At 36.7% G+C, this 27279-nt stretch overlaps 1 protein-coding gene across 1 annotated transcript in view; it reads right to left on the reverse strand.

Annotated features, from left to right (window-relative positions):
• The window catches only part of LOC137251178 (cuticle protein 16.5), a 33008-nt gene extending 8013 nt beyond the window's left edge, over positions 1–24995 (reverse strand). The window contains exons 1-3 of the mRNA XM_067785336.1: positions 24763–24995; positions 14093–14342; positions 13484–13795 (exon numbers count right to left, since the gene is read on the reverse strand). Coding sequence (XP_067641437.1) covers positions 13484–13795; positions 14093–14342; positions 24763–24774 — 574 coding nt within the window. The 5' untranslated portion in view covers positions 24775–24995. The remainder of the gene's footprint in view (positions 1–13483; positions 13796–14092; positions 14343–24762) is intronic.
• Between the last annotated feature and the right edge of the window lie 2284 nt (positions 24996–27279).

The raw sequence follows: 27279 nt of genomic DNA on the forward strand, positions 1-27279 counted from the left end.
TAGACTGCATCGCTTTTACGCCCTATATTCACTTGCTGATCGGCTAACGCGTGGCAAAATATTTGAATTTACTTTTCATTATGTAGCGAGTTATAAATTAAGTGCGCAAATTTCCACGATAACAATGCACAACAACTTGTGCCGCCAAAACAACAAAAAAACCCCAAGTGTACAATCAGCTTTGATGCAACCAAGCTTTCAGTGATATGCCTCCTCGCAAACGCAAAACTCCACATTGTTCGAATGCCGCGTTAATTAGAACCGACATCATTTCAGAGATGCCTTTGTATATGCAAAGCGTGTTATAAATATAAACATTTGTATCTAAATATTGTTGCACGTGTTGCTGCTTACACTTCAGTTTTACTCATCTATTTGCTGAGTACTTTTGCTGCGCACCCTTCGCTCTTATTTAATATGTCGCTTTATGACTACCATGCTGACATACTTAGCTTAGTACATTAGGATGCTCGGTATTTTCCAACGTTTTTTTTTTTTGTTTTGTTACATCGGCTGAAGCGTTTGGTCTAACGAACCCAAACACCGAAATTGTGCTAGTTTCTCCTTGCTTCTTGTGAAAGTTATAGGCTTATTTTAGTTTAAAAATTGCAGGAGAATAAAAAAATAAATCTTTGCAAGGTTGTCACCTATTTGATTTTTTTTTTTTTTTTTTGCAATTAAACAAAATATATCAACATGAGTATGAAATGAAAGATATTTCGTCGTACTTAAATAAAAATATTTCTAATCGGGGTCGCCACCTATGGTTAAGTATGATAAAGTTGAGTGGTAGCCCCGCCGACAAGGGAAGCTAAATTTGACAACATGAAGGTCCTTTGTGATACCACATAATATAACGGTGACGTAAATCGTAAACCGATCTCGAGTAAGGAGTTTTGGAGCATGTTGAGACGTACCGCATTTACATCGACCGGTCTAAGCCGCAATCACCATTGATAGATGAGCCTTGGTGAACGCAGTAATGTCAGCAGACCAATTGCTCTCACTTGCAGCCAAAGGATTTCGCTACGTTGCACACGGCAGATGGTCAGGGCTATACCGTATTCCCTATAACCATTTATATTCGGTTCAGTTGCACCCAAGTGCTTTTAAATAGTTCGACGCAACCGCAAGTGTATTTGTGCTTTCCCAAACAACCTTATGGCTATGGGAGTAGATGTTGGATTCAAGACACAGTACAGTACCCCATCCACCGGATCCTTAATTGCAGAAATCTCTGCTTGGAAGATGCTGCAGTGATAAGGCTACTTAAACTTGCGATTTAATTCGAGCTGCCAACCAAAAACCTCTTCTTCAGCCTTCCCGTCCAGCTTCGAACTATCCGTGAATCATTGCCACATGTTATTTCCTTTCCCCACTTTCTTCTCGTTCTGAAGCTTGATTAGGGAGCAGTTTTTGGCAAGCAATAGTCTGTCTTATCTGGGATGAAATCAAAGTTGGTACGAATGCTAGAATGCCCTAGATAAGAAAGTCCGTAACCCATGTCAGGCCTTAGTATTCCTTCAAGTGCCACTGTAAAGATAGATTTGGGAAACATACAAACAGGAGGGTACTCTCCTCGAAAATGTTAAAAGCCAATTTTTTTAAGGGAATCTACCTGCTAATTAAAGTGTAGATAAAATAAAATCCTTTTCAAAGTAACGGTCACCTTAATGAACATGCATATGAAGACTAGCTATTTGCTCTAGCTCATCTGAGCTAGAAATGTTGCAACCCGTCTAATTTCCATATCGTTATTTAGATGAATGGCACTTATGTACATTATTTTGAAACTTTCAAGCACATGTTACACTCTATTAAGAAATTATTTTTTTATTGAAACAGTAGATGTATTTACTACCGGGATTTCTAAGTGTGCCAAAATTGGTATTTTTGCTCAACTTTGGCATGCCTTAGAAGTTGCTTACCACTAGAACACTTGCGGAAGGTTTCACGGAGTTTTTTTGAAGTGACTAAGGTACTGAATCCATCTGGTGGTCGTTTACTAAGTTGCAGAGGTAGAATTACCTCTCAAGTAGAAATATTGAAACAAATTGTAAAAGGAAAATGTGAAGGCTATTTAAAAGATCTATAACTGAGTTTCAAAAATATGGCGACAGATGGTCCTTTTCCCAAAATGAAACTTTCAAAAATTGAAATTTTTTTGATCACGGGTTCGAATCGAGCTCAACGCCCAACAATAATATATGAGACTATGGCAGCTTTGCCATCAAACAAGTCCAATTTTCACATCCATTCTGCAACAAATGTCGCAGTGTTGTGAATATCAATTGGCACGAACCAGAATAGAAGTAGGATTAATGAAGACAAACAAAAAACCGCTGTGATGGCTGAATGGTTGTAGCAGCGGCGCCTAAACGTTGCCGATGAAGGAACTTAGCAGTTCCCGAAATGGATCTATACAACGAGCTTTAGCAGTTGTCTAAATTTTTTCTTTCTTCTATTCTAATTTAAAAAAAATTTTTTCAATTAAGGAAAAATTTATCATAACAATAATAATGATAAAAAATTATTGTTAGGCCTTGAGCTCGATTCTAACTCGCGATCTTACAAATCAGTAGGCCGATATAACAACAAAAATTGTTAAATTTTTTTGGAAACGCCATTTTGTTTGGTTATTACTTCCTTACTGACACTTCCTTCTTTTAAATCTATCCTTATACCAGTCTTCTATTTTAACTCTCTATTTTCCACTCACCTTCATCTCCCTCGCCTCCTTCCTCTCACTCTTTCTTCTCCTTTCAATTTCTCTACCTTTTTCTGACCCTCTCCACATCCCTATTGCCTTTCAAACTCCTTTTCCTTCACCTTTCTTTCTCATCCCGCTCAATTTACCACTCCCTCTCGCTTACTAACCACAAATACAGTTTTTATCATCAAAAAGCTCGATTCCTCTCCCAAGTGTTTCCAATATTAATTTAGGCATCCTAAGTACCAAGTTTCCAGCGAATCGAACTATAAATAACGTTTCTATGCATAATCCGGTGTCTGGCCCCCTTTCCGGAAATACTATTGTCCTATAAAATCTAGAAGTAGGGTATAAATGAACTGAACTCATGGTTGAAGTGACCTGAAGGAGACGGTTGCTTCCCTTAATATCTACACAGAATGGGTAAAGCTTAAAGCCTCAGCTGCCTTTGCCGTGGAAAATTTTACGAAGTACACCCCACCTTCTTTGAATGCGAGCACTTCGCACAAGAGCGGAGGAGGCTAGAAGATATACTTTTTATGATATCTTATGTTATGTTTTGTAATGTTATGTTATGTATTGTTATGTTATACTATGTTATGTTATGTTATGTTATTTCATCGCTTCAACAATAAAAACATGTTGTGTTGTGTTATATTATGTTGTTATGATATATTATGTCATGTCAAGTTATGTTTTGGTTTGTCTAGTTATGTTATGTTGTACTATGCTATATTATGCTATGTTATGATATGCTATGGTATGTTATGTTATGCTATGTTGTGTTATGTCATGCTATGTTATGTTATGTTATGCTTTGCTTTTTTCCAAGGGAATGGCTATACTATGAGTGAGAGCATAGCGAATAAGTTATTACGAAAACGGTTGTTTAAGCAGTTTTCTAGTTCTGAAAAGCGATTCTTCTGATTAATCCGATTAATCTTCTGAATTGATCGACTATCCATTGGACCTAAGAGGAGTTCTGTGAAGTGGTTAATGAAAAAAAAATGTCAAACAAAAATGTATTCAAATGTATGGAAGGTTTTTTGCACTTCATTGTTTCACTGAACAACAATTCTCCCCCACACAGTGATATATCATGCCGTTATCATCGTTAATAATTTCAGTTTATATATTTTCGAAAGAAATCCGTACAGACAAATCCATATAACATGAAATTCTAAACGATAAAGAATAATAAAAATGCCCCTAAAAATATGCAAAGAAATAAAAGCCGTAAGGATTTCTTTGAATATAATGGCATTGACTTCTACCTACATCTTTAAATATTCATATGGCTTTAGTTAGAAAATCTTTGAGATTTAATTTCTCATTGTACTATATTATTATAAGTTTGAAGTCATGTGATAGCAGAAACAACAAAAAACAATGGTCGGTCCACTAGTTATTGCACTAATACGTTTTTGTGGGTGTGCAAAAGTTGTTTAAGCATGTCATAAAATTAAATCGTCATTCTACACTAAATTCCCTCTTGCTTAACATAGATTTATGACTTTTACGCTTCTTCTGCTCGCCTTTCTTTTGTATTGATTACATTCCTTTCTTTTTATTGTATAAGAACGTAAGTATACACATGTCACCTGTACACACGCAATTATACGTAAATTTATTGCAATTCAACACCAGCTGATGTACCTGCGTGTGTACATGTACACATGCATACACAAATGCTTACTTATGCACATATTGAAATGAGCATCTAGTAAAACTTAAGACAACTCAAAGAAATTCCATTTCCTCCACTACATTGGGAAATCCTCTAAGTACTTTAGCATTGCAGATGCAACGCTTTAACGCTTTCAGTTTTCTTCAGTTTGTTTATATGCATCAGGTCGCTTGAAAAATTATGTGAATGCATTTCTTAGAATTTCGCGTTTAACATAAAGACGTAGGCGTTTCCTAAAAACGCGTGGGTAAAAGCATTTAGCACATGTACCTGTACTGTATACACATGTGTGGATATGTAGGTATGTTTGGATGTGTGTACTTTCAAAGAGTTCAAAAGAGACACCTTTCTTAATTTTATATCTATATGTGTGAGGAAATTACAATAAAATGTGCAAATAAGAAAACGAGGTACGAAGGCGAATGTTATGAAAATAAAACGTATACGCAGTGGCGGATCTAGAATTTCGCTAGGAGTATTTGTGCTCGGTTTTTTTTTTTGTATAAAGTTCCTATACATAGAAAAATCAATTGTTCTAATCTATCCCTTCCTAGAAATTTGTGGAAAAAGATAATAATTATTAAAAAAAAAAGTAAGGAAGGCTAAGTTCGGGTGTAACCGAACATTACATATTCAGCTGCCAAATTACAGCTTGCAAGACTTTTAAATTACCTTATTTTAAAAGTGGGCGGTACCACACCCATTCCCATTGTCCAAAATTTTACATATTTTCTATTCTGTATCATAAGGTCAACCACCTACCAAGTTTCATCATCTTTGGTAATGAATTATCGCACTTTTAAGGTTTTTCGAAACTTTCGATATCGAAAAAGTGGACGTAATTATAGTCCAATTTCGTTAATTTTAAATAGCGATCTGAGATGAGTGCGCAGGATCTTACATACGAAATCTCATTAATATACCTCAAAATTTACTCAAGTTATCGTGTTTACGAACAGACGGACAGACGGACATGGCTAAATGAATTTCTTTTTTCGCCCAGATCATTTTGATATATAGAAGTCTATAGATCTATATCTACATCAGTACAATTAGTTTATGCCGTTACGGGGTACCGTTATGCGAACAAAATTGATATACTTTGTGAGCTCTGCTCAGCTGAGTATAAAAATATGAGCAAGTTCTTTTATTAAAAACTGACACAGAACGCAAACATATTCGTAGCACCTGGAAAGAGGGGTACCGGTGCGTATATGTAACATTTTGAGTTTCGATGTGTAAACATATAGGTGTATGCCTGGGAAAGTAATGTTTTTCAGTTTACTAGAGCTCGCCCAGGGGTTGAACTAAAACGACAGCAGGGGTAACTTTATCAGAAACAAATATTTTCGATATTTTTGTGACAGGCTTCGTCGGCTTATTATCGATAAGAAGTAACCGGTGACTTATCGGTTTGTAATCATCTTGTTATTTCCGAGCCCTCGGTTCTGTATTGATTTCTTATCGGTTACATATTTGTCATCGATTTTATATTAAAGTTAAAAAGTTATCATAACAAACGGATGAGGCGTCATTAGCAAATCGATAACATGCATGACTCGATAACATTTCGAAAGCAAATCGATTTATTTTGTATGATCAAAATCGATAGCTTTTCCGTTACAGACCAATAACAAATTAGTAAGACTACGATAACAAATCGACATGTTTCCTAAAACCTTTTTATAATATATCGACAAATTTTCGGTAAGTAATTTATAACTTTTTTATAACAAACCAAAAACTTCTCGATAACACTCCGATAAGAATTTGGTAACAGTCCGATAGCAAATGGATAACATATCGATAATTTTCGACGACAAATTCAAAAGTTTTCGATATTAAGCGGATAACGCATCGATTAAAAATCGATTTCATTTTGTGCAATTTAATTCAATTGCATTTAATTTATTTCAATTGCTTGATCTAAATTTATTTAATTTTATTATTTGTTTACTTTATTTTATTTTACTTAACTTTATTTAATTTAATTTTATTTATTTTATTTATTTATTTTAGTTTATTTTGTTTGACTCAGTATTTATATTTGGTTTCATTTGATTTAATTTAGTTTTATTTGATTAAATTTTTTGTCTACTTTATTTAATTTTTTTAAGATTTTTTACATTATTTTATTTAATTAATTTTTTTTACTTAATTTTTTTATTAACATTTATTTTAATTTGAATTTATTCAATTTTTTTTATTTCAATTCATTTTATTTTATTTTACCTTATTTTATTTTATCTTATTTTATTTTTTTTTTTAATTTGATGTTGATATTTTATTTTACTTTATTTTATTTTACTTTATTTTATTTTTTCTTATTTTATTTTGTTTTATTTAATTTTTTATTTTATTTTACTTTATTTTATTTTATTTTATTTTACATTATTTTATTTTATTTTATTTTATTTTATTTTATCCTATTTTAGTTTATTTTATTTTATCTTATTTTATTTTGTTAATTTGATTTTATTTTGTTTTAATTTATTTTATTTTACTTTATTTTATTTTTGCTTATTTTATTTTATTTTATTTAATTTTTTTTATTTTATTTTACTTTATTTTATTTTATTTTATATTATTTTATTTTATTTTATTTTATTTTATTTTATTTTATTCTATTTTAGTTTATTTTATTTTATCTTATTTTATTTTGTTTAATTTGATTTTTTATTTTATTTTACTTTATTTTATTTTGTTTTATTTTATTTTAGTTTATTTAATTTTATGTTATCTTATTTTATTTCATTTTATTTAATTTTTTTTTTATTTTATTTTATTTTATTATATTTTATTTAATTTTATTATTTTATTTTTTTATCTTATTTTATTTTGTTAATTTGATTTTATTTTGTTTTATTTTATTTTATTTTAATTTTTTTTAGGTTATTTTATTTTATTTTATTTTATTTTATTTTACTTTATTTTATTTTATTCTATTTTATTTTATTTTACCGTGTCTTATGCATTTTATCCACTATCAGTTGGACTTCCTGTTCTGTGTTATATTGCTTACGGGATAGCTTGTACGCACAGTATCATTCTTGCAAACATACCTCAGTGTCTTCTTCATTTTTGCTGAAGTATTTTCTTAAAATTTTCCATTCTCTTTTTTAACTTGACTGGTCTACCACCGGGTTAGTGTTTGTAGGCGCACGATGCTACTATTCAAAAAATCGGTTACGACTTGTAGTGATTTTGACAAAGCTATTCTTATTAACTCAATTGTAGTTAGTTAGCTGCAATCAGCGATGAAATCGACATAAGTGAGCCCGACTTTGGACGCCATTTTCATTTTTTATTCAAAATCTCGATATTGCAAGACTGAGAGTGCATTCGTGTAAGAGCCTCGATACTAGCGGAGTATGAGATATGAGTTCAACAGAAACATAACTGGAACCCAAGTCATAGACGGCAACTTTTTTTTCTTATTGCCGGCGAAAAATTAGGCCAGTAGGAGCTGAGCCACTGATATCAGATAGTTTTCATACAAATATTAACAAAAACTTCGTTTTCAAAAAAAAAATTTTTTAAATAATAAGCATAGAAAGAAATTAATCAGTCTTCTTTGATTAGAGTCTTAGTTCAAGTTTTATGAATAGCCTTTAAAATAACCATAAAATTTCTACTACATGCCTAAAAAAAAATGCTTTCAAATTAGGAATTCTCATCGAGACGCATTTTCAGCACATCGCTTTAAGTTATTTACAACAATTTTCATTACTTACGCCATGCATTTTCTCGAACACTTTAAAGTTATTTTAAAACGATTTCAAATATTTAGTATAAATATATACAAGCATATTTTTTTCACTGACCTAACTCAACGTCTCTCAGCCCCTACACACATAATGTGCTCCAGTGAAAAATTAGCTTTACACAAAAAAACTTAATATTCCAAAAAATAACACACAAACAACAAATAATCCTTCAACAGTTTACTCAACAAAAAAATTTAAAAACTCCAGCAAAGCAAAAAACACTTTCCCCATAGGTAACGAGAACTCCCCCAGGCAGCAGACAAAAAGTAAAACCAACAACTAATAGAAATAAACAAGCACTATCACTGTTGTATTTGTAGTTGATTTTTATCATTTTATTTGTTGAAATGTGACTCCAAAAGTACAGAGAGACGATGAGCCATGACAGCAGCAACGATAAAAAAGCAAAATTTTGCGCAGACAACTTTTACTATAGAAAACAGAGGAGGCGATGGAAGCGGATGGACAGGCGTTTAACGAAACATCTACCAAAATGCTAGAGGCGAACAGCATGCGCCGGAAGCGAACATCAATCAAAAGCTAACGTCAACCGAGGATTGTGCACGAATTCTGGAAATGATTACTGCTAAAGCTTTAACGCTAAAATATGTCGCCTAAAAGTATGCAATCTACACTGAATTTTATGTAGGTTTAGTAAACGATACCAACTGTTTAGGGCGGTAACAAGAGTAAATCATATCCCAGGGGGTACCAGCTATAGTGCACAGCAACAAATTCTTCGCTCTCCTGCATTTAAAAAAGGAATCACTATCCAAGAAAAAGGAAAAAATAACAGAAAAATTAAGTATCAATGGGTGCATAATAATAATAAGGGAAGAAATTCTAAATGGAGATGCCTCTAATGGCTCCAAGGATTTCTGGCGTTTCAAAAGAATGATTGCAAAGTTCAAAATCTTCAACTGAAAACATCGAACTACATCAAGAACCGATTCAAATTAATAATACCTTTGAGTCGCAGTGAGAGCAACTCAAATGTTAAATGCATGAACCACAAATCACAACGATATTTTAGTGACGTTGCCAAGCACTATCAACAAGAGGCTTTAATTGATGGCAACAACAGACCACCGCCAATTTTGTAACAAAGCTGTGGGGTGATAGAGCTCAGGTTGTCAAGATTTGCGATAAGTTGTGTGTTCTATAAACCGGTAGAACCCTACCCTGTACCCTGATAAGTTTGAGATGTACCGGCTGAAGAACATCCCTTCTCGTTTTGTTACGTGCAAGTACCAGGCTACTGCTTCTTTCAACAGAAAAGAAAATGGCAGATGGATTCTGAAAGCGCGATATCTCACCAGGTCAACTGGTTTCTATGATAACAGTCTACAATCGGTAAGTTGTATCAGATGACTTCTATCGAATGTGATGGGATGAGGAGGGGTTATAAGTGCTGTGTACCCCATATGACTTGATCTGACATAGACACGTATGAACTGCCTGAGTAAGGACTGTTTAGAAGAGGTTTAAGCCCCGATCTCATTATGTGAATATATACGTCCGCCGTCAGACCCAACCAATACTAACAAATGGGACTTTAGTATGCTGATCGGCCATGGACATGCAATACAATATTAATACAATGAATTAACTAGAGCGATCTGTCTTCGAAATGGTAACAGATGCACAAAGGGCATGTCCAATTGTCGCACTAAATGTGTCCTTAAGCCAGCTTCCTCTGGATCTTTATCTAAGTGCAACTGCAATTTGTTCTACAGTAAGTTTCGTGAGTCTCACTGTTGGAATTTAATGCAGTGTAGCTACAGTGTTATACTATAGATTAACACACGCCATCGCTAAGTTTTGACTTATTTCCAAAGTTAAATTTCACTTCAAGGGCAATCTCGAGGGAGAGCGAGGTGCGAAGAAACAATTTTCTGTTAGTTTCTGGTCGCAGCAGGAACATTAAGGGCAATGAGAAGGCAAGCGAACTTGCAAAAGCAGGGGCGCTGCTGAATGCTAAGGAAGCAGCTAATATTCATAATCATTCAAATCAATCAAAAGTAACATACGTACATAGCAAATTCTAGGAGAAAGCGGTCTCCAACTACTCTGGCGCTTGCAGGATAACCAAGCAAACTTCCACGACTTACAATAATATAAGAACAGAGTTTGCAGGTCCTCAGGTTCTAGGTCAAGAAAAGAAATTTTAACGATCACCGACCCAATTACGGGACACTAGCCGCTTCATCGCTTATGCTCGTGTTCTTATTATCCAGGTATCACAGCAATTAACCGACCTGCAACAATTTCAATATATTCCAATTTGCCGTCGCCAAACTATTCCAATAATATGACTATTAGCGGTTGCATACTTCAAGGCTCCTTTTAGTTATTTGCAGATATTTAGCAAAAATGATTCCCAAAAAATGTGGGTTGATGATATGAGACTGAAAATCGCAAGTAATATTAAACAATAGCATCTAAAACTACTACACCTACAATTCCTTTCAAGACGTAAATGTCACAGCTTGTTAGTATAGCATACTTCTAGGTATCTTTTGTTGATAACTTAGTGAATGTTCAACGTCACATGCTGCCAGAATCCGTTAGCTGGCGACAGTAAATGGAAAATCAAAAGTAACAACGAATAACAATAAAATCACTCACTGTTATATCAAATCATGAAGCAATTTCAGCAGCGACAATAGTACTATGAATACGAGGGCAAGTAACAGCTGCCCAAGGGACAACAACCAATGGAAGATAAAAAAAAACATAAATAATGATTGATTATTTTTTGATGTTGTCCTAGTACCAGCCAAATGTTGTATAGGGTCACGTTGTCGTAAACAATAGAAGAAGTTCAATTAAATACACTACACTATCTAGATATATGTACGTTTCACTTTGCAACTCAATATGCGCCTCAAACCATGCTACATTTAAAATATATTGACATGACAAAAGTATACTATGTACATGTAAACCAACTCAAGCGTTTCTTTCGCTTCAAGCGATTGTTAGAATTTTTAGAATGATTCACCTGTAGAAGAACATCTTCAAAGTTCAAACACTACAGACGCTTTGTATATATGTACTTGCTTGTATTGGATTATGTTTAGCATCAAATGCGTCTGACGCTTTGTAGTATACTTTGAGGCATGTGGCAATGACAGGAAATCTTACAACGAGATGAGTGGAAATTTTTCTAAAGACTGTCTGACCAACATTTGGGTAAATAGATAAGTTTGTAATGACCGTTTTGCGTCAATATAGATATTATATGGCTTTATAAGACATTTAATGAATTTGTTTATTTCCACTAGCCGACTTTATAAGGGAAAATAAAGTTGGAAATACCTCGCACATTATTGAACAATCATCATGTGAAGCTTTTGTAAATGAGCAAAAATGCTTTGCCAAAGGGAACGGACGTGGCTGTCCATTTGTTTGTCAAGCAAAAAGAGGGTCCCTAAAATAGAAATAATTTTTCTTGTCGCCTTTCTTGATACTGGAGCATCGTATCCTACGTCCTTTGGTAATTCCCCTAGTTTGCTTAGGTATCAAGTGCAACAAAAACGTCAAAGCAGAATGGGGAGCGGCCACAGTCTAAAGAACGGTATGCAGACGTACGTCTTAGGGGGCTGTTCTATATCCCCTACTCTAGGTTGTTGTAGCAAACAAGATTCTGGTGGAGCTTAAAGGTAGTGGCTGTCAAGTGGAGGCCCATACTGAGCAACCATTGTCAGGGGAAATTTTCTGGATACTCTCCGCGATACTTTGAAGGGCTATCTGAACTCCGTGACTAGGAGGGCCGGGCCTTATAATCTGGCAATGAACCGTGGAGAAACAAAGCTGACTGTTTTTACAACGAGATACGAGAACTCCGTATTCACAACACCCTATAGTGAGGGTGTACCATTGGTACTTTCTGATAGGATTAAGAATCTGTGGACGGGACTATATATAAACTATCTTGGAGATTAAATGCGGAGACCTTGATTGCCTTGTACTACTGCAGGGGTTTCTCACTAAGTATTGACTTTATGAAATGGTAGTGAAGCCTACCTCAGCAGGGAATGTCATGCTCAACATACATTCGATTTATATTGCTGGCAAGGCGGGTTTTGTCCTGTAATTGATCAGGCTTCGTGACATGGGTTATAGGCTTTCTCTGGAAAGTCTATATGCGAAGAAGAGTAGAAAAGGCGTAAATCGCGTACCACTCGTGCAAGACAATTTCTAGCAGAAACTGGGGTTGACCACCAAAATGTATAATGTGACTTTACACAGCGGTCAAAAGACCCACCCATTGGTACGGTTAGTGTAGCGTTCAGCCCTAAACAGGCAATATAACATAAAAAACTAGACAAAGTACATCGCGCAGCCTGTAAATGGGTAACAGTAGCGCTTGGATTAGGTCAAATAAACGCGTTAAATTTTATCCTTAACGAGCTGCTACTGGACCTTCACATACGTCTAACAGCTATTGGCCCAGCCATTCGACTAAGGGTGTCTAGGTACTGGTATGAGAACCATTATGGCCATATTCTAAGAAGGCTACCCGATGTGAATTCCACAATAGGCTATCTTTCGCACACATTGAACTTTGACAAGCACTTTAAGGTGAGGCTACCCTTGAGAATAGATTAGTCAGCCGACATGTTATATAAGAGGATATCACTTTGCTCTATACTGAGAGGTCGAAAATGGTATGTGGTGTTGCTGCAAGGATCTTTTCCAAACAGCGAGAAATCGCAGTCTTCATTCGTCTCCCAAAATCACCTTGTATCTTCCAAGCAGAGCTACCAGGAATAGAAAGGGATTATTTCCTCCTGTTGGAGAATAATTTAAGTGGGCGAGAGGTATGCATATACTTAGACAGCAAAGCAGCGCTCATGCCGTTGGATTGACCATTTGCTTCCTTATTGTTAGAAGGTGCTGTGCGATGCAGCAACCTTGGCAATTATTACACTCACGTGGGTTCCGGGTCAGAGGAATATTGACATCAATTTTAAGGCGGATGAACTAGGCAGGTGCATCGTTAGATATGACTAAGGCAACCACAGTGCATCGACCTTCTACATCAATAAAAATTTACATACTTAACATATCTCAAGAAACCCGCTATTAAAAATGGATTCCTATAAGAAATACATATTTAGGATAATTACTGCCCTAGCGAATATCAAGTACCGAACTCTTGGCGGTTTCGTGCTGTCTGATGTAATGTACATATGGAGCATAAGCTATAATATTTAGTAAATCAAAATGAACCCTCATCCAAGTTAGTACGCAACTATTTCACATTTACTATTCGTTAGAACCGCATAAGTGCATTTCCAAAACTCTACATACCATAAGATGGTGCCGATGAATATTTCACAGTTGCAGCTGGCGCGGCCACATAACCATGTGAGTAAGAAGCAGAAGGTGCAGCATAATGTCCATAAGATGGAGCGGAATAATGCAGAGCGGGTGCAGGTGCTGCTTGATAGCTATAAGACGGAGCATGATAAGTAATTGGGCTGGCATAAGCGAAGCCATGCGAGAGCGCGGGAGCAGCATAACCAGGCGCTGTGTAACCGTGTGCTGCATAAGAGGCTGCTGGTGCGGTGTAACCATGTGAGGCATAAATGGCGGGTGCAGCGGCGGCGATCACATGACCTTCTGTGTTTTCCGATTTTTTATTTTTTTATTTTTTATGTTTTGTGCAGATTTTAATTGAATTAAAGTGTGCGAATAGCGGAAATGTTATGTGGTGCAAAAAGAAAAGCAAACGAAAGTGCAGAAAATGTGAAAAATAGTGCAAAAGTTGTAAGAGTGAGAAAAGTGATAATGTGCAAGAAGCGTGTTTAATTAGTGTGCAAAAATAAAAAAAAATGTTTTTTGTTAATTTAATATTTAAAAAATTTTCAGACTTAAGTTAAAATATGTTTTAACTTCAATTATGATATCTGCACTTACCACCAATGTGCGGTGCAACACCTGCGTCGTTACTTGTACTAGAACGTTGCACATGCGATTGTGAGTGCGCCGTTTGTACAGCACTGGAATAGTCCGATTGTGATGATTGGCCATAATGTCCCTTAACGGTATGTTCTTGTGTATTACCCACCGAAGCGTGATCGGCACTGGGTGCGGATATGGAGTAAGCCGCTGGACCACCGGGTTTGGCATGCGCGCAAGCAATCAATGCTGTAATTACAAAAATAACCTGAAAGGAGTAGAGGGAGAAAAACCATTAAATAAATATATAGCAAATCGATTAAAATGGATTTAATCTTAGAGTACAATTCAAAATGTGCAAAGTATGCACATGGTATGAGTAAGTGCTGTGAAGAGAAGTAATATTAAGGTGATATGATCAATGGTACTCAGCAAACAACACAATCATTCGAGCTCTAGATCGCGCAGTGTTCGAAGAATACACGATTGTAGCAGAGCAGATGTGACCGCCTCCACCACGACTGTTCCCAATCTTAACAACACACTCAATAGGACATTTTCAGGCCTGACAACTTCCCTAACGTGGAGATTTCCGCTAGTACTCTTGTGACACCAAATTGCTGACGATTGGGATTGTAGGACGGCTTTGAAGGTGCAATACATAATAGAGTCATATTGAATTGTGCCCTATATCGGACTAGTATCTTAAAGCGCTGGTTCGGAATCGCACCGGCTATGCTGTATCAGCATCGATAAAATTCGTGGCAGTTGAATATCGCAAGCTGAAGCGGGATTTTTTGCTCGACCGGAGGCAGTGGTTGAAGGCAGGGATTCACCTCGTCGCTTCATAACCTTTTATCCGTTTAGGCTTAGCCAAAATAATTCCCACATAATACTTACTTACAAGCTGTATGAAGAACTCAGCGTCATATCCAACGAATATGGACTTTACTGCTTATTATTCTATGGCATGTACAACACACAGTCATTCAACCAAGACTAACGTGTGGGAGCTCTCGTCTGGTGGAAGGCACTAGACAAAAAAATCAATCAGCATAGAGTTGGAAAATTGCAAAAGCTAAGTTGGCTGGAAATGGCCTGGAAATATCAGTCGCAGTGATCAGCGTACACACGGAGTGTTAAGGCGGTATGGCCCAGAAGGTTTAATGTGGTCATTTTAATCGCTCCCGAGATTACTGTTTTTGTGGTATTAACGATAAAGACACTCCCCGAGGGTTTCGGGTAGCGTTACCGATACGTTCTGGTAACTAGCACCATTTGTTGTACTAGCCCACAGTATCTATATCCGACAAAGGGTCATCAATAACTATAGCACTTGCCAAAACCCTCAGGGATTGTCTTCATCGTTAACACAACAACAACAGCTACCTTGACACGCCTATCGTACTGGCGCAACTAATTTATGAAGATTGTAGCACATAGGTTGGACTCTTATCAATTTAGAGAGAATTGTAACGACTATGCCGATAATACTTTAATCCTCACATGCTAATCTAAGCCTACTCATCGTACCTCTATGGTCTCACCATTTGTGATATTTGTACGCAACCAACTATTTGGAATAACTACTTTTGACCTGTCCAGTGATCAGGCATGCTAACGATTAAAGCTTAACCAGCTTCGCATGGGAAACAAGTTTAACTTCTCCCCTACGCTCCTTTTGCCCCTTGAACAGAAAAAAAAATGTTGTATGCATATTTTACCTCGAAACAAGCAAAGTTTTGCATATTTTCTCGTACTGCGACACATGTTCTCTACTTTTTTATTTTTTGCCGTTCCAGTGCAAAGGATGTGTAATAATAAAACTTTTAATTAACATTGTTGCAAAATCGTAAAAGTGTTCATATTTCGCTGCCATGGATTGTAAAACTAAAACATTTTCAATGTTAGCTAGTTTAATGCGATGTTGGTCTGTTTTGGAGCGCGTAAGGGAAACTTTTGTATCTTCCGTGATGGAAAAATGCAGATTGATTTAAAACTGGAGCTAATACCTCTTCTTATACCGCAAGGGAATGAGGGGCACGCTACAAGGAGTGTTTTATATCTCCTTTTCTGGACCTCCTCCGCACGGGAGCCGCTATGTATTGCTACTTTGCCCTTGCTGTATTGTATGGTGGCCAAGCCGATCCTTTTGTATGGAATACTGGTATCATGAAACGCACTAGACACTGCTTCTGATGTAAAAAAAAAACGAGCCAACCATGCAACGAATTAACGGGCCCTTATCACAACTGGACAATGTTATTTTCCAATGCTTGAGAGAGAGTGCGGCTGAGATGTGATCGCTGGGGTAGTGGAATGAAGTTGAAAACAATTCGACGGCAGAAGTCTAGCTGCGAGGAGCTCTCGATACCGCAACAGATTCGAGACGGCGCACGACAGCTATGAAGTTGAGATATGGAAAGGAGATTGACGACAACCCAGTATAAGTTGTTACAGATAAGAAGGCAACGAACATCTTCTCCAAAAGCCCGAAATTATCTATTACTGCTTCTTTATATAGTCTAACTTCCACCCCTGAGCAAGCTCTAGTTAATTTAAAAACTACACGAGTGTTTAGTACTCACGTTTTGTGTTACATTTATCTTTTACTTCAAAAATATTTTGCAAAAAAGTGTTGCCATTTTATATCAGCATTAACATAAACAAAACATGATTGATAAGTTATTGTCTCAGTAATACTGTACTTCCACCGTTGTACATAAATAAATTTTTAAGTACACATTCTTAAGTACCTGCTCAAGTGTCAAAATATTGCACTTAAAACGCAAAACAAATGCACTTTTAAACTCAACTACTTTCAATACTTGACGATAGCGGTCGAAGCCGGTAATAACTTTTATTTTTATTGCCAAGTGTCAGCATTTGCGGGTATTATGAGGAAAGTTAGTGCTAGAGGTAAATGTCAAAGTACTTGAGTGCGTTGTTGATTTCTTCTTCTTCTCACTCATCAATGTGAGTGCCAATTAAGGTAAGTATTTGCAAATATTTGTCCAGACGGGTGTGTTGTGGTTGTGTTTATTCACTCGTAGGGGCCAATGTTGAGACTGTATTAAAGAAGTAATATTACTAGGCTAAATATTTGAAGATTATATTGAAGTGATTTTTAACTCTTAACAAAATGTGTTTACTACACAGATCCAAAAAAGCTTCCCTACAAGAAAAGTTGTATTCACTGTGCTGCCCCTCGTTCTTCGTTTTGTACAGAATATAAATGTGGATAGAGTACGTACATGTAGGAATTATATGATCTATGGGGGACAACAGAATGTCAGAACAGAGTAATTGTAAGCGCAATGTGTGGTAGTGATGGGAAGAAAAGAAAGGAAAGGAAAGGAAAGGAAAGGAAAGGAAAAGAAAGGAAAAGAAAGGAAAAGAAAGGAAAGGAAAGGAAAGGAAAGGAAAGGAAAGGAAAGGAAAGGAAAGGAAAGGAAAGGAAAGGAAAGGAAAGGAAAGGAAAGGAAAGGAAAGGAAAGGAAAGGAAAGTAAAAGAAAGGAAATGAAAGGAAAGGAAAGGAAAGGAAAGGAAAGGAAAGGAAAGGAAAGGAAAAGAAAAGAAAAGAAAGGAAAAGAAAGGAAAGGAAAGGAAAGGAAAGGAAAGGAAAGGAAAGGAAAGGAAAGGAAAGGAAAGGAAAGGAAAAGAGAGGAAAGAAGAGATGAGAAAGCAAGACCGGGACTGGAACCGAAACCGGACTCAAAGCTATAAATTTCTTATCGAAATTTTAACGAGTGGTTATCGGCAACACCCGTCTAGATGACTTATCGGTTTGTTAAAAAGTAGATATCGATTTCCAATTTGCGTCATGCTTCCTTTAAATGTTTTCTACGAATAGGCGTTACGAGACCTTCATGTTTTACGACGGCTTCGAGCGGCATCTGCAAGTCAGATGAGTTTTCACTGACAAGCTTTTCATGGCAGAAATACATTACGAGTGTTTGTAAAACACTGCCAAGAGACGACCCCGCCTAGAAAGACTTTTCTCTGATTGAAAAAACTTGTTTATAAATCTTTGATGTTGATTTGCTCGGGGCGTGAACCAAGAGTCTTTGGTTTGGTGGACGGAGCACGTTACCAACACACCATGGTGGCCACCATCGAAGAGTTATCGAAAAGTGGTCGAAAAATTTAAGATTTTTTAGCGAAAACTTGTCTGTTTTTTATCGATGTTATACGGATGTTATCGGCGTGTTATCTCTTTGTTATCGATGAGTTATCGGTTTGTTGTCGAAAATTTATAAATATAACATCAAAAATGTTTTAATTAAAAATTTCAATTTGTTAGCTGGTTAGTTGATGTGTTTTCCGGCCGAAAAGGCCGAACTCAAGTAGCGCTGTAAGCGCCAATTAAAATCACATGCTCCTGGAACCAATTGCTTAATGTACCATGCGCGTTTTCTCAAACTATTTGGTTAGATCAATAAACCTTCTCTATGGAGCATTTTGACAGCGCCCCTAAGTCGGCTAGCACAAAACTGCCTGAAGTTTCGAACCTCATGTTCGCCAAGGCTGGACACTCACAGATTAAATGGGTGACTATCTACTTACTTTATTTTTATTTACTTACAACTGTCCACTCTACAGCTCCTGCACCTGCCGGTAAAGGGGATTCCCATTCTTTGCGCATATGGACCAAACGGCCAGTGTTCCGTAATGGTGGATGTAAACCTGATTATCTCTTTCCTTTACTTATTCGGTGCTAAGTGATTTTGCAAGTATCCATAAAGTCGCAATAGCAAATTGCGCTTTCCTTAGTCCTGAAAGTAGCTGGTGCACCGAGACTGTCTCAGAGATGCCCTACTATGCACCCACCTTTGCCAGTTCATCCCCATTTTCGTCGCCATAAATATTCCTGTGACCATCTACCCAAGGGAGCGTGATGTGCGCAAGGTTTGGTGCCTCGCGTAACGCCCCTTTACAGATTTCGGAGTGTTATCGGCGAGTTATAAATTTGTAATCTGCAACCCAAACATTAACGGCTAAGAGCTAATCCTATCCTAATACCAAGTATTTATGACTAAAATTCAAATAGACAATCGTGCATCGCGGTCTTAAAACAAAGATGGTGCCTAAGTCTTATGAGTTATGCCTCATCAGTAACAACCGATGAAGGAAGTGCGAACTGTAGTAAGAAACGATTGAAAATGTTTTGTGTTCGTGTCCTACGCTTCCGAAGCCAAGGCAGCAGATTTATCAGATCTCGAGGCAGGAATTAAGCTAGGTCTTAAAAATCTATTAGTGTTTGCCAAGTAAACGAAGTTACTCTATAACATAAGTCCCGGTACCTAATTGGTTTTTGTTTCCGTTTGATCTTCAAACAATTTCTAGTAACACTATGGACACATTGAATCTATGTGAGGTCTTCTCCATTTTCTAAAATGGAATGTTAGTAGGTAAGGTTAGTTCAAAGTGACCGCCTCCGCTGCCCAAGCGGAGACTCACGTAGGCCATTGTGGCCCGTTGTGATGGCAATTAGGAGCCCTAGTTCCCCTTCTGTTGAATGTGATTCAAACCAGCTAAACCAAAGCGTTTGCCCTAATGTAGCGCAGAATTTCGTTTACGTTTGCGGATTCTAGCTCCGCAATGCACCCAAAGAAGTGTCTGTGAAGACATCGGTACCTGGTCTTCGACAGGGCGGGACAATGGCATAGATAATACTCTACGATTTCTATGTCTTCCTCGTCTCTGCAGCTGCTGTGCAGAAGTCCTTTGTTTGCAGGCCCATATGAGCCCCATCGGCGCCCATAAGACTGTTAGAATATCCAATAATGGGCTAATTGAGAGGCGATTAAGAAATATGACCGACTGCGATTTCTTTTCGTCCAAATTGGGCCAGATTTGCGTGGACACCCTACGTGTTGGTTCCATGACCCACCTCGCTTGTTCCATGAACTGTGATCTCAGTCAGTGTCCTAAAGCTTATCGCCAGCTAAGCTATCCCTTGTATTTCTTGTACGACGCACATATTGTAAGACTACTTCAGCGTAATCCTCTTTCTTATGCGTCGGTCAGTCAACCGCTCAAAAGCCATCAAAAGCGAAGAAAAAATAACCTTATAGATTTTAATGCAGCTTACTTTTCATTGAAGCAAAAATTATTCCTAAGAAAATGCGTCGTTGCGAAAATCAATGAAAGCTGCTGGACGAAGTCAGAGTTGGGAACCAACTTTAAATAAAACTAAAAAAGCAAACAAACCAAACAACAAATTCTAGAAATTAAATGCGGACAGAAAAAACGACAAGAAATACCAGAAGTAAATAATTCAAAAGAAAAGTTTCCGGAAAAATGTGGGTGCAAAATAAAACGAAAAGAATTTCCGAAAATCCTGCAAAACGAGAAAACGCAAACTTAAAAAATAAAGCAAACAACCGTTACGACTTGGCGTCCACTGACTTTTGAAACTCTATGAAAGATTTACATTCTTGCACCAACTTCGCATGATTTTTGTTGTTGCATTGATTTTCTGTTTTTCACACATTTTACTGGCGTTGACTTTCAATCGATAGAAAGTACAATATTTAAAGAGGACTACGAAGGACAAAGTCTATTCGGTACAATAAGATTTGTATACTCACATTCAGATGTACGGAGACATGCTTTAAAGACGATGCCAGTAAATAAGTATAAAATACACGGAGAGAAATTTTGAGCTTTTGAAACAAACCGTGAAGCTTGAGGTGCGACAAACTCCGTACTCATGAATCGCACTAACATCAAACCATTCCGAAAGAGACTCTGTCTAAAAAATATAAAATAATAACAACGATGAAGGCTGAACTCACCTCTCCACCGGGGTCAGAAGGTGGCGGATCGTAAAAAGATTGTAGAAGGTAAGCTACGAAAATCAACAAGCAGACTTCGACCAATAGCGGACATATAGGAGGGCAAAAGACCATGCATACACACTGAATTTCGGTAGCAAGGCGAGTGGATGCCACTTTAAAACTTCAATTAGAATCCTCAGGAAAGAGTCCAGTAATTTCCTGCGCGCGACCATTGGAAACACGTTAATATAAATATTGCTATGGGTTGGCTGAATAGTAGTCGAGAGTTACACCTCGTCAAAAAGGTTGTTCTACTTGTTCTTCCCAAAAAAACAAAAACAACTAAAAGCAATAACATCGGTAAAATCAACCGTAAACCCGTCTTTCGAACTAGCAACAACCGATCCCCGGTATTGAAACTGGTAGCGTAACAATTTTCTGAGCAATCACTGACTTAGGATACTTCACTGAGAAGGCAAGAAGGGACATCCCGGACGATACCTACCACTGCACAGCCAGTTGATGCAAGCGACGGGCGATAAACTCTCCTGAGCCGTGTAGTGCTGAGAAGGAATAGTCAATGTGGCCTCCTCGAGTACACAAGAACGATGCTGAGCAGTATTAATGCTGCTGCAGCAAAACAGAAAAACGTGTCGATGGACATAGAACACGGCATGGCGCAACTCGAAGAGACATTAAGCTTGATGCGCTCTCTTATAGTGTAGCATAATACGGAGTGTATCGCACGTACAAAATCTGATTCTCAACCGAGGGCCTAACAGGCCAAAAAACGTGCGATTTGAGTTCCACGTAGATACTTACAATTGAAAATTGAAAGCTTCTTCCAATACACACAAATAAAATTGAGAGCGTCTTCCAATAAAACATACAATAATAGAAGTAATAACAGCCCAAAGCTTTACAACAAACGCCTGAAAGAGGGACTGTCTTTCCGCTAGGTGTAAGATAGCGCACTTGATGCTAATGTCAAAAGTCCAAGAAGATTCCTGGAAAACTTATAGAATTTCTCCCGAAATAATGAGGGGCAGTAACTTTTGAAGATGACGGAGATTCAGCTCACGTGTCAGTATGGCTTTCGTAGAGATCATTCCACAACATACGCCTTAGCAAAGGTTAAAAGACGAGGTCAGAAAAGCTAAAATGGCGCACCACCAATACTCCATGTGGTTGGATGACATGCTTAACGCGCTGAAACACTCTTCGAAATGACCACAAGGTCAATTGAAGTTATGACCACATTAAATGGTCACAACGTCAATATTGTAATGATTAAAATGTCAAATTGTTACAGTCAGCTCTTTTTTCTCCAATCAATTGCACTACAGTTATGTTTTATGGTTATCGCTTTATATTTTTTCAATCTAATTGCGCTCTTTTTCCTATATCTTGATCACATTCTAATGAAGATTCGGATGAAAAACTGGCCCAATGAGGCCCTCTCTGAGAAGAACTAATTCAGCTGAAAGTTAAGAACTTTGTATTCCAAATTTTCACCTGCACGCCTTTTACTAATGCCGTAATTGACTCCAGTCAGAAATGTGATTGAAAGCTGGGCTGGTCAGGATTCCTTTGGAATAAGACGTACACAATCAACTGAACGTCGATCCCGTCCTGCGGGATTTTTGTATTGATCTTAAATAACTGTTTTTGTATTGATCTTAAATAACCGTATATGAATATGGTCCTTTTTCCGAAATGGTCGACCGGAAATTTCCTGATTGGATATGAAGTCAAATTAAGAAAGCTCGTAAAGTCAATTATCCCTCTGACCATTTGAAGTGGTCATAAAATCCAGTGACCTTGTGACCATTAGAAGTGGTCTTAACGTCAACTGACCATTTGCCCGTTGCCCTTATGTCACCCCACCAACACGCTAGTCATTCTTACTTAACTTACACCAATTTTGATCACCAAGAGAAATTCAATTTTCCTCAATATTTTCTTAGCGACTGGAGGAAAACATACATATGTATGTGCTTTGCTCTGCTGACACCTCAAATTCCGTGTCGATATTCGCTGCTTATACTCATACTCATTTAAAACTCGTAGAGGTCTTCGTTGAATTTTCCTTAATACACTACATTGGCCTTCATAAACGCGCTGTATTTTCTGCTTGCTCCTGATTAGATAAAGAGACAAAAAGGTGGGTATTGCGGTAAATGAGGACAAGACGAAGGACTTTTTGTCATTCAAGAACGAATCGGCGCATTCCCACCTTGACAGGCACGTCTCTGTTGACGGATAAAAATTCAAGACTACTTGAGCTTAGTACGAAATTGAAAAGTAAAAACCTCACAGGACGAACTAAAATTACGCTTTTACAAGTTTTTCATCATACCTGTCCTAATATATGGCTCGGAATCATGAACGGTGTCGAAAGATGACTATACGGCTAGAGGCGTATTGAAAAGCAAAGTTCTCAGGAAGACTTATGGCGTTCTCAATGATGCCAACAGCAAGTCGCGACGTAGTTATAATGACGAGCTATATGAACTTTACTTGGGTTTGAATATCAGCCCAATTCTAAACGAAAATTCCGTGCGAGTTTTTTCCCTTCTCACATTCCTCGTATTCTAAATAAAAATTCCTTGTGAGTTTTTCACTTCTCCCTTTCCTCCTATTCTCAACAATGAGGAAACCGGTTATGGGAGAAAAGTAGGTATTATGAATGTGAGGGAGAGGGAGATTTCTTTGCCATTTCATAGGAGATTTTCACTAGTTAAATTAAAGGGAATGCATCAAAATAAATAAATAAAAATAAAAAAGGAAATTCGTTCTTTTAAGAAAGAACACTTATTTGTACAAATTTGTGCTAAGATATGTATTTACATTCTACCACAATTTTCTCACTGTTAATACAACAACAACAACAACCACTATTCATTATTTTAAGTCGAAAAGTATATCATAAGCAACGGAAGAGCTCTTTGTATATTTGATGCAGCCATCCAGAAATTGCGCAAGGATTTTTTAGGAAGGCTTAAGTAGATTTTGGCATATGGCGAAAGGCGAACTCAACTCGACGTGGCCGCCAGAAAATTACTTTGCAGAATGAAAGCAGGCAACTCCGACGGATTTGTGTTATCCCGCCGTCTTCTTCTTATGCTCCTCTGTTGATGTTGCTGTGGCACCAATTCATTACTCATTTCAGTGAATACCACATGAAATGCAATAATGTGCATTGTTTATACCTTATTTCTTAATTTCAAACAAATTCGCAACAATAATTAAACTTTTCAATTATTTAAACAAAATAAGAAATGCGCAATGAAATTTCAAATGACAAAACAGCTGACTTCGAAAATTCGAAATTCCTATTCCCCAATTTTTCTTCTCCCTAGGAGAAAAGAATTGGAGGAATTTTTCCGCGAGAATAAAAAATTCGCGAGAACAAAATTCCGCGAGAATATTTAGAATTGGTATGTATAATGCAGAGAATAAAAGCTCAAATACTTCGCTGGCTTGGTCATGTTATGCGGGTGCACGAAGAATATTTCAGTGTACACTGCAGTTTGAAAGTAGAGGAGGGGAAGATTTCCACTGAGTTCTGAGACACAACACCGCTTAGGCGGTGGAGCGCCAATTAATGATGATGATGAGGAGCTCAGTTTGCCTACTTTAGCAATCAAAATGATGTCCACTCTTCTCCAGGCTTCTGCTACCTAATAAAATCGCAGTTAATCTTAATGAGTGCAGAGTTTTTCTGCAATTATTTTACTTCTAATTCAAATTACATATTTCATCAATTTTCCTTCCACATAAAAACCGCATATCATATTATCTCTTCACTCATTACATATGTATGTACATTCAGTCAAGTCCTTTTCAAAAATGTTCTTTCACAACAAAAGCAATAAAAGAAACACTTCAAATTATTTGCATACCTTTAAAGCCATTTTAATGCACAATTTAACTTTTGAATAATTTTCTGTAAGCGCTCGTAAATTTTTTGATTTGAAATAATAACTCTTAACTTTTGATTTAAAAATGTATGATTTTACTTTTTAATTTAGCTTTGTTTGTAAGCAAAGAAAAGGTTTTGCACTTCGACAGCCAACAAAATATTTTTCGTTCTCGTTGATCAAACGTTTTCAAAAACGCACTAAAAACTGTTTCAATTTCGTATTATTTGCGTTTATTTATACGCTTTGAGTACAAAATTTGTGTGGCAGCAATAAAAAATAAATAACAACAATAATAATAACATTAGCAACAACATGCAACAGCACGCCCAGCTATAAACATAGAGCAGCCTATGTTGCTGTTGTTGTAGCTCAGAAAAAGTTGAGAAAATTGAAAATTGTAACAACGATAGAAACGAGTTTCATCTGTTTTGCAGTTTTTTTTCTTTTAGTTTTGCCGGTGCAAAAAATTATTGAAACGCGTAAAAACTGCGTTGGTTTACAAAGCCTAAAAACGTAGAAACACACGCACACACATACAACCGAAGCCAGGTCTCTATGTTCATATGGTTACAGTTATGCTGTTGTACCAAAATCACCAACAAAACAGCCTCATATTTGTAGCAAATATTAATGGGAGCGACAATGAAAGAGAACAACAACTAAAACATTGCACATAGTTTCGATTTAAAAGTAAATAAAAAATTTGCGAATCGACTTAACCGCCACCACCGCAGGCGTACAGTGGGATGTTTTGAAGCGTCAGGTGTACAAATTAAATGTATCGGCAATAAAAGAATATAATAGCCGTGTTTTTTAACACGCGTATATCCGTTTACGCTTAAACTTTATATTGACTGCTAAGAGACAAACTATAAATACACCTCTGAAATTGCTGCGCATAAATTTTGTCCTACTAAATTTCAATACGCATTATACTCAGATGTAACTGAAATATGTGTCTTTGTTTCACCCTGTACACTAATTCTATGTATTATATGTGTGTCCACAATTCATCGCAACTGATTCAGCTATATGTTATACCCTATGGCCATCAGAGCGTTGCGTCTCCGCTTTTCGGTACACCCTGTTGCTGTAGCTAGTTGTTTTACCACAGCCGCTAGATGGGTCTCCTAAGCATTATCTAAGCGAAGATAGGCGTTTTTTAACACGCGCAAACGAAACGTATACGCGCGTGTTAAAAAACACGGCTAATATTTCACTAATAGAGTGGAAGGTTGAATAAAAATCGATTTTTAGACTCAGTTGAGCAGAGCTCACAGAGTATATTAACTTTGATTGGATAACAGTTGGTTGTACAGGTATAAAGGAATCGAGATAGATATAGACTTCCATATATCAAAATCATCAGTATCGAAACAAATTTGATTGAGCCATGTCCGTCCGTCCGTTAACACGATAACTTGAGTAAATTTTGAGGTATATTGATGAAATTTGGTATGTAGGTTCCTGGGCACTCAGCTCAGATCGCTATTTAAAATGAACGATAACGGACTATAACCAACCACGCCCACTTTTGCGATATCGAAAATTTCGAAAAACCGAAAAAGTGCGATAATTCATTACCAAAGACAGATAAAGCGATGAAACTTGGTAGGTGAGTTGAACTTATGATGCAGAATAGAAAATTAGTAAAATTTTGGACAATGGGCGTGGCACCGGCAACTTTTGAAAGAAAGTAATTTGAAAGTTTTGCAAGCCGTAATTTGGCACTCGTTGAAGATATTATGAATGGATTTGGCAAGAGCATTACTACTATTCCTATATGTGTGCTAAATGACGGACGCGCTCACTTAACAAAAAAAAAATGTTTAAGTCAAATTATAACAAAAAATTTAATATCTTTACAGTATATAAGTAAACTATGTCAACATTCAACTCCAGTAATGATATGGTGCGACAAAATACAAAAATAATAGAAAATTTCAAAGTGGGCGTAACTTTTTCATTTTATTTGTCTAGGATACTTTTAATGCCATAAGTCGAACAAAAATTTACCAATCCTTGTGAAATTTGGTAGGAGCTTAGACTCTAGGACGATAACTGTTTTCTGTGAAAAAGGGCGAAATCGGCTGAAGCCACACCCAGGTTTTATACACAGTCAACCGTCTGTCGTTGCGCTGGGCCGTTAACACGATAACTTGAGCAAAAATCGATATATCTTTACTAAACTTAGTTCACCTACTTACCTGAATTCATTTTATCTTGGTATTAAAAATGGGCGAAATGCCACTATGACAATGCCCACTTTTTCAATATCGAAAATTTCGAAAAATAAAAAAATGCCATAATTCTATACCAAATAGGAAAAAAGGAATGATACATGGTGACTGGATTAGTTTGTTAACGCAAAATATAACTTTAGAAAAAACTTTATAAAATGGGTGTGACATCTATCATATTAAGTAGAAGAAAATGAAAAAGTTTTTCAGGGCGAAATCAAAAGCCCTTGGAATAATGGCAGGAATACTGTTCGTG

Source organism: Eurosta solidaginis, chromosome 4 (genome assembly GCF_040869045.1).
Source record: "Eurosta solidaginis isolate ZX-2024a chromosome 4, ASM4086904v1, whole genome shotgun sequence".
Lineage (NCBI taxonomy): Eukaryota > Metazoa > Arthropoda > Insecta > Diptera > Tephritidae > Eurosta > Eurosta solidaginis.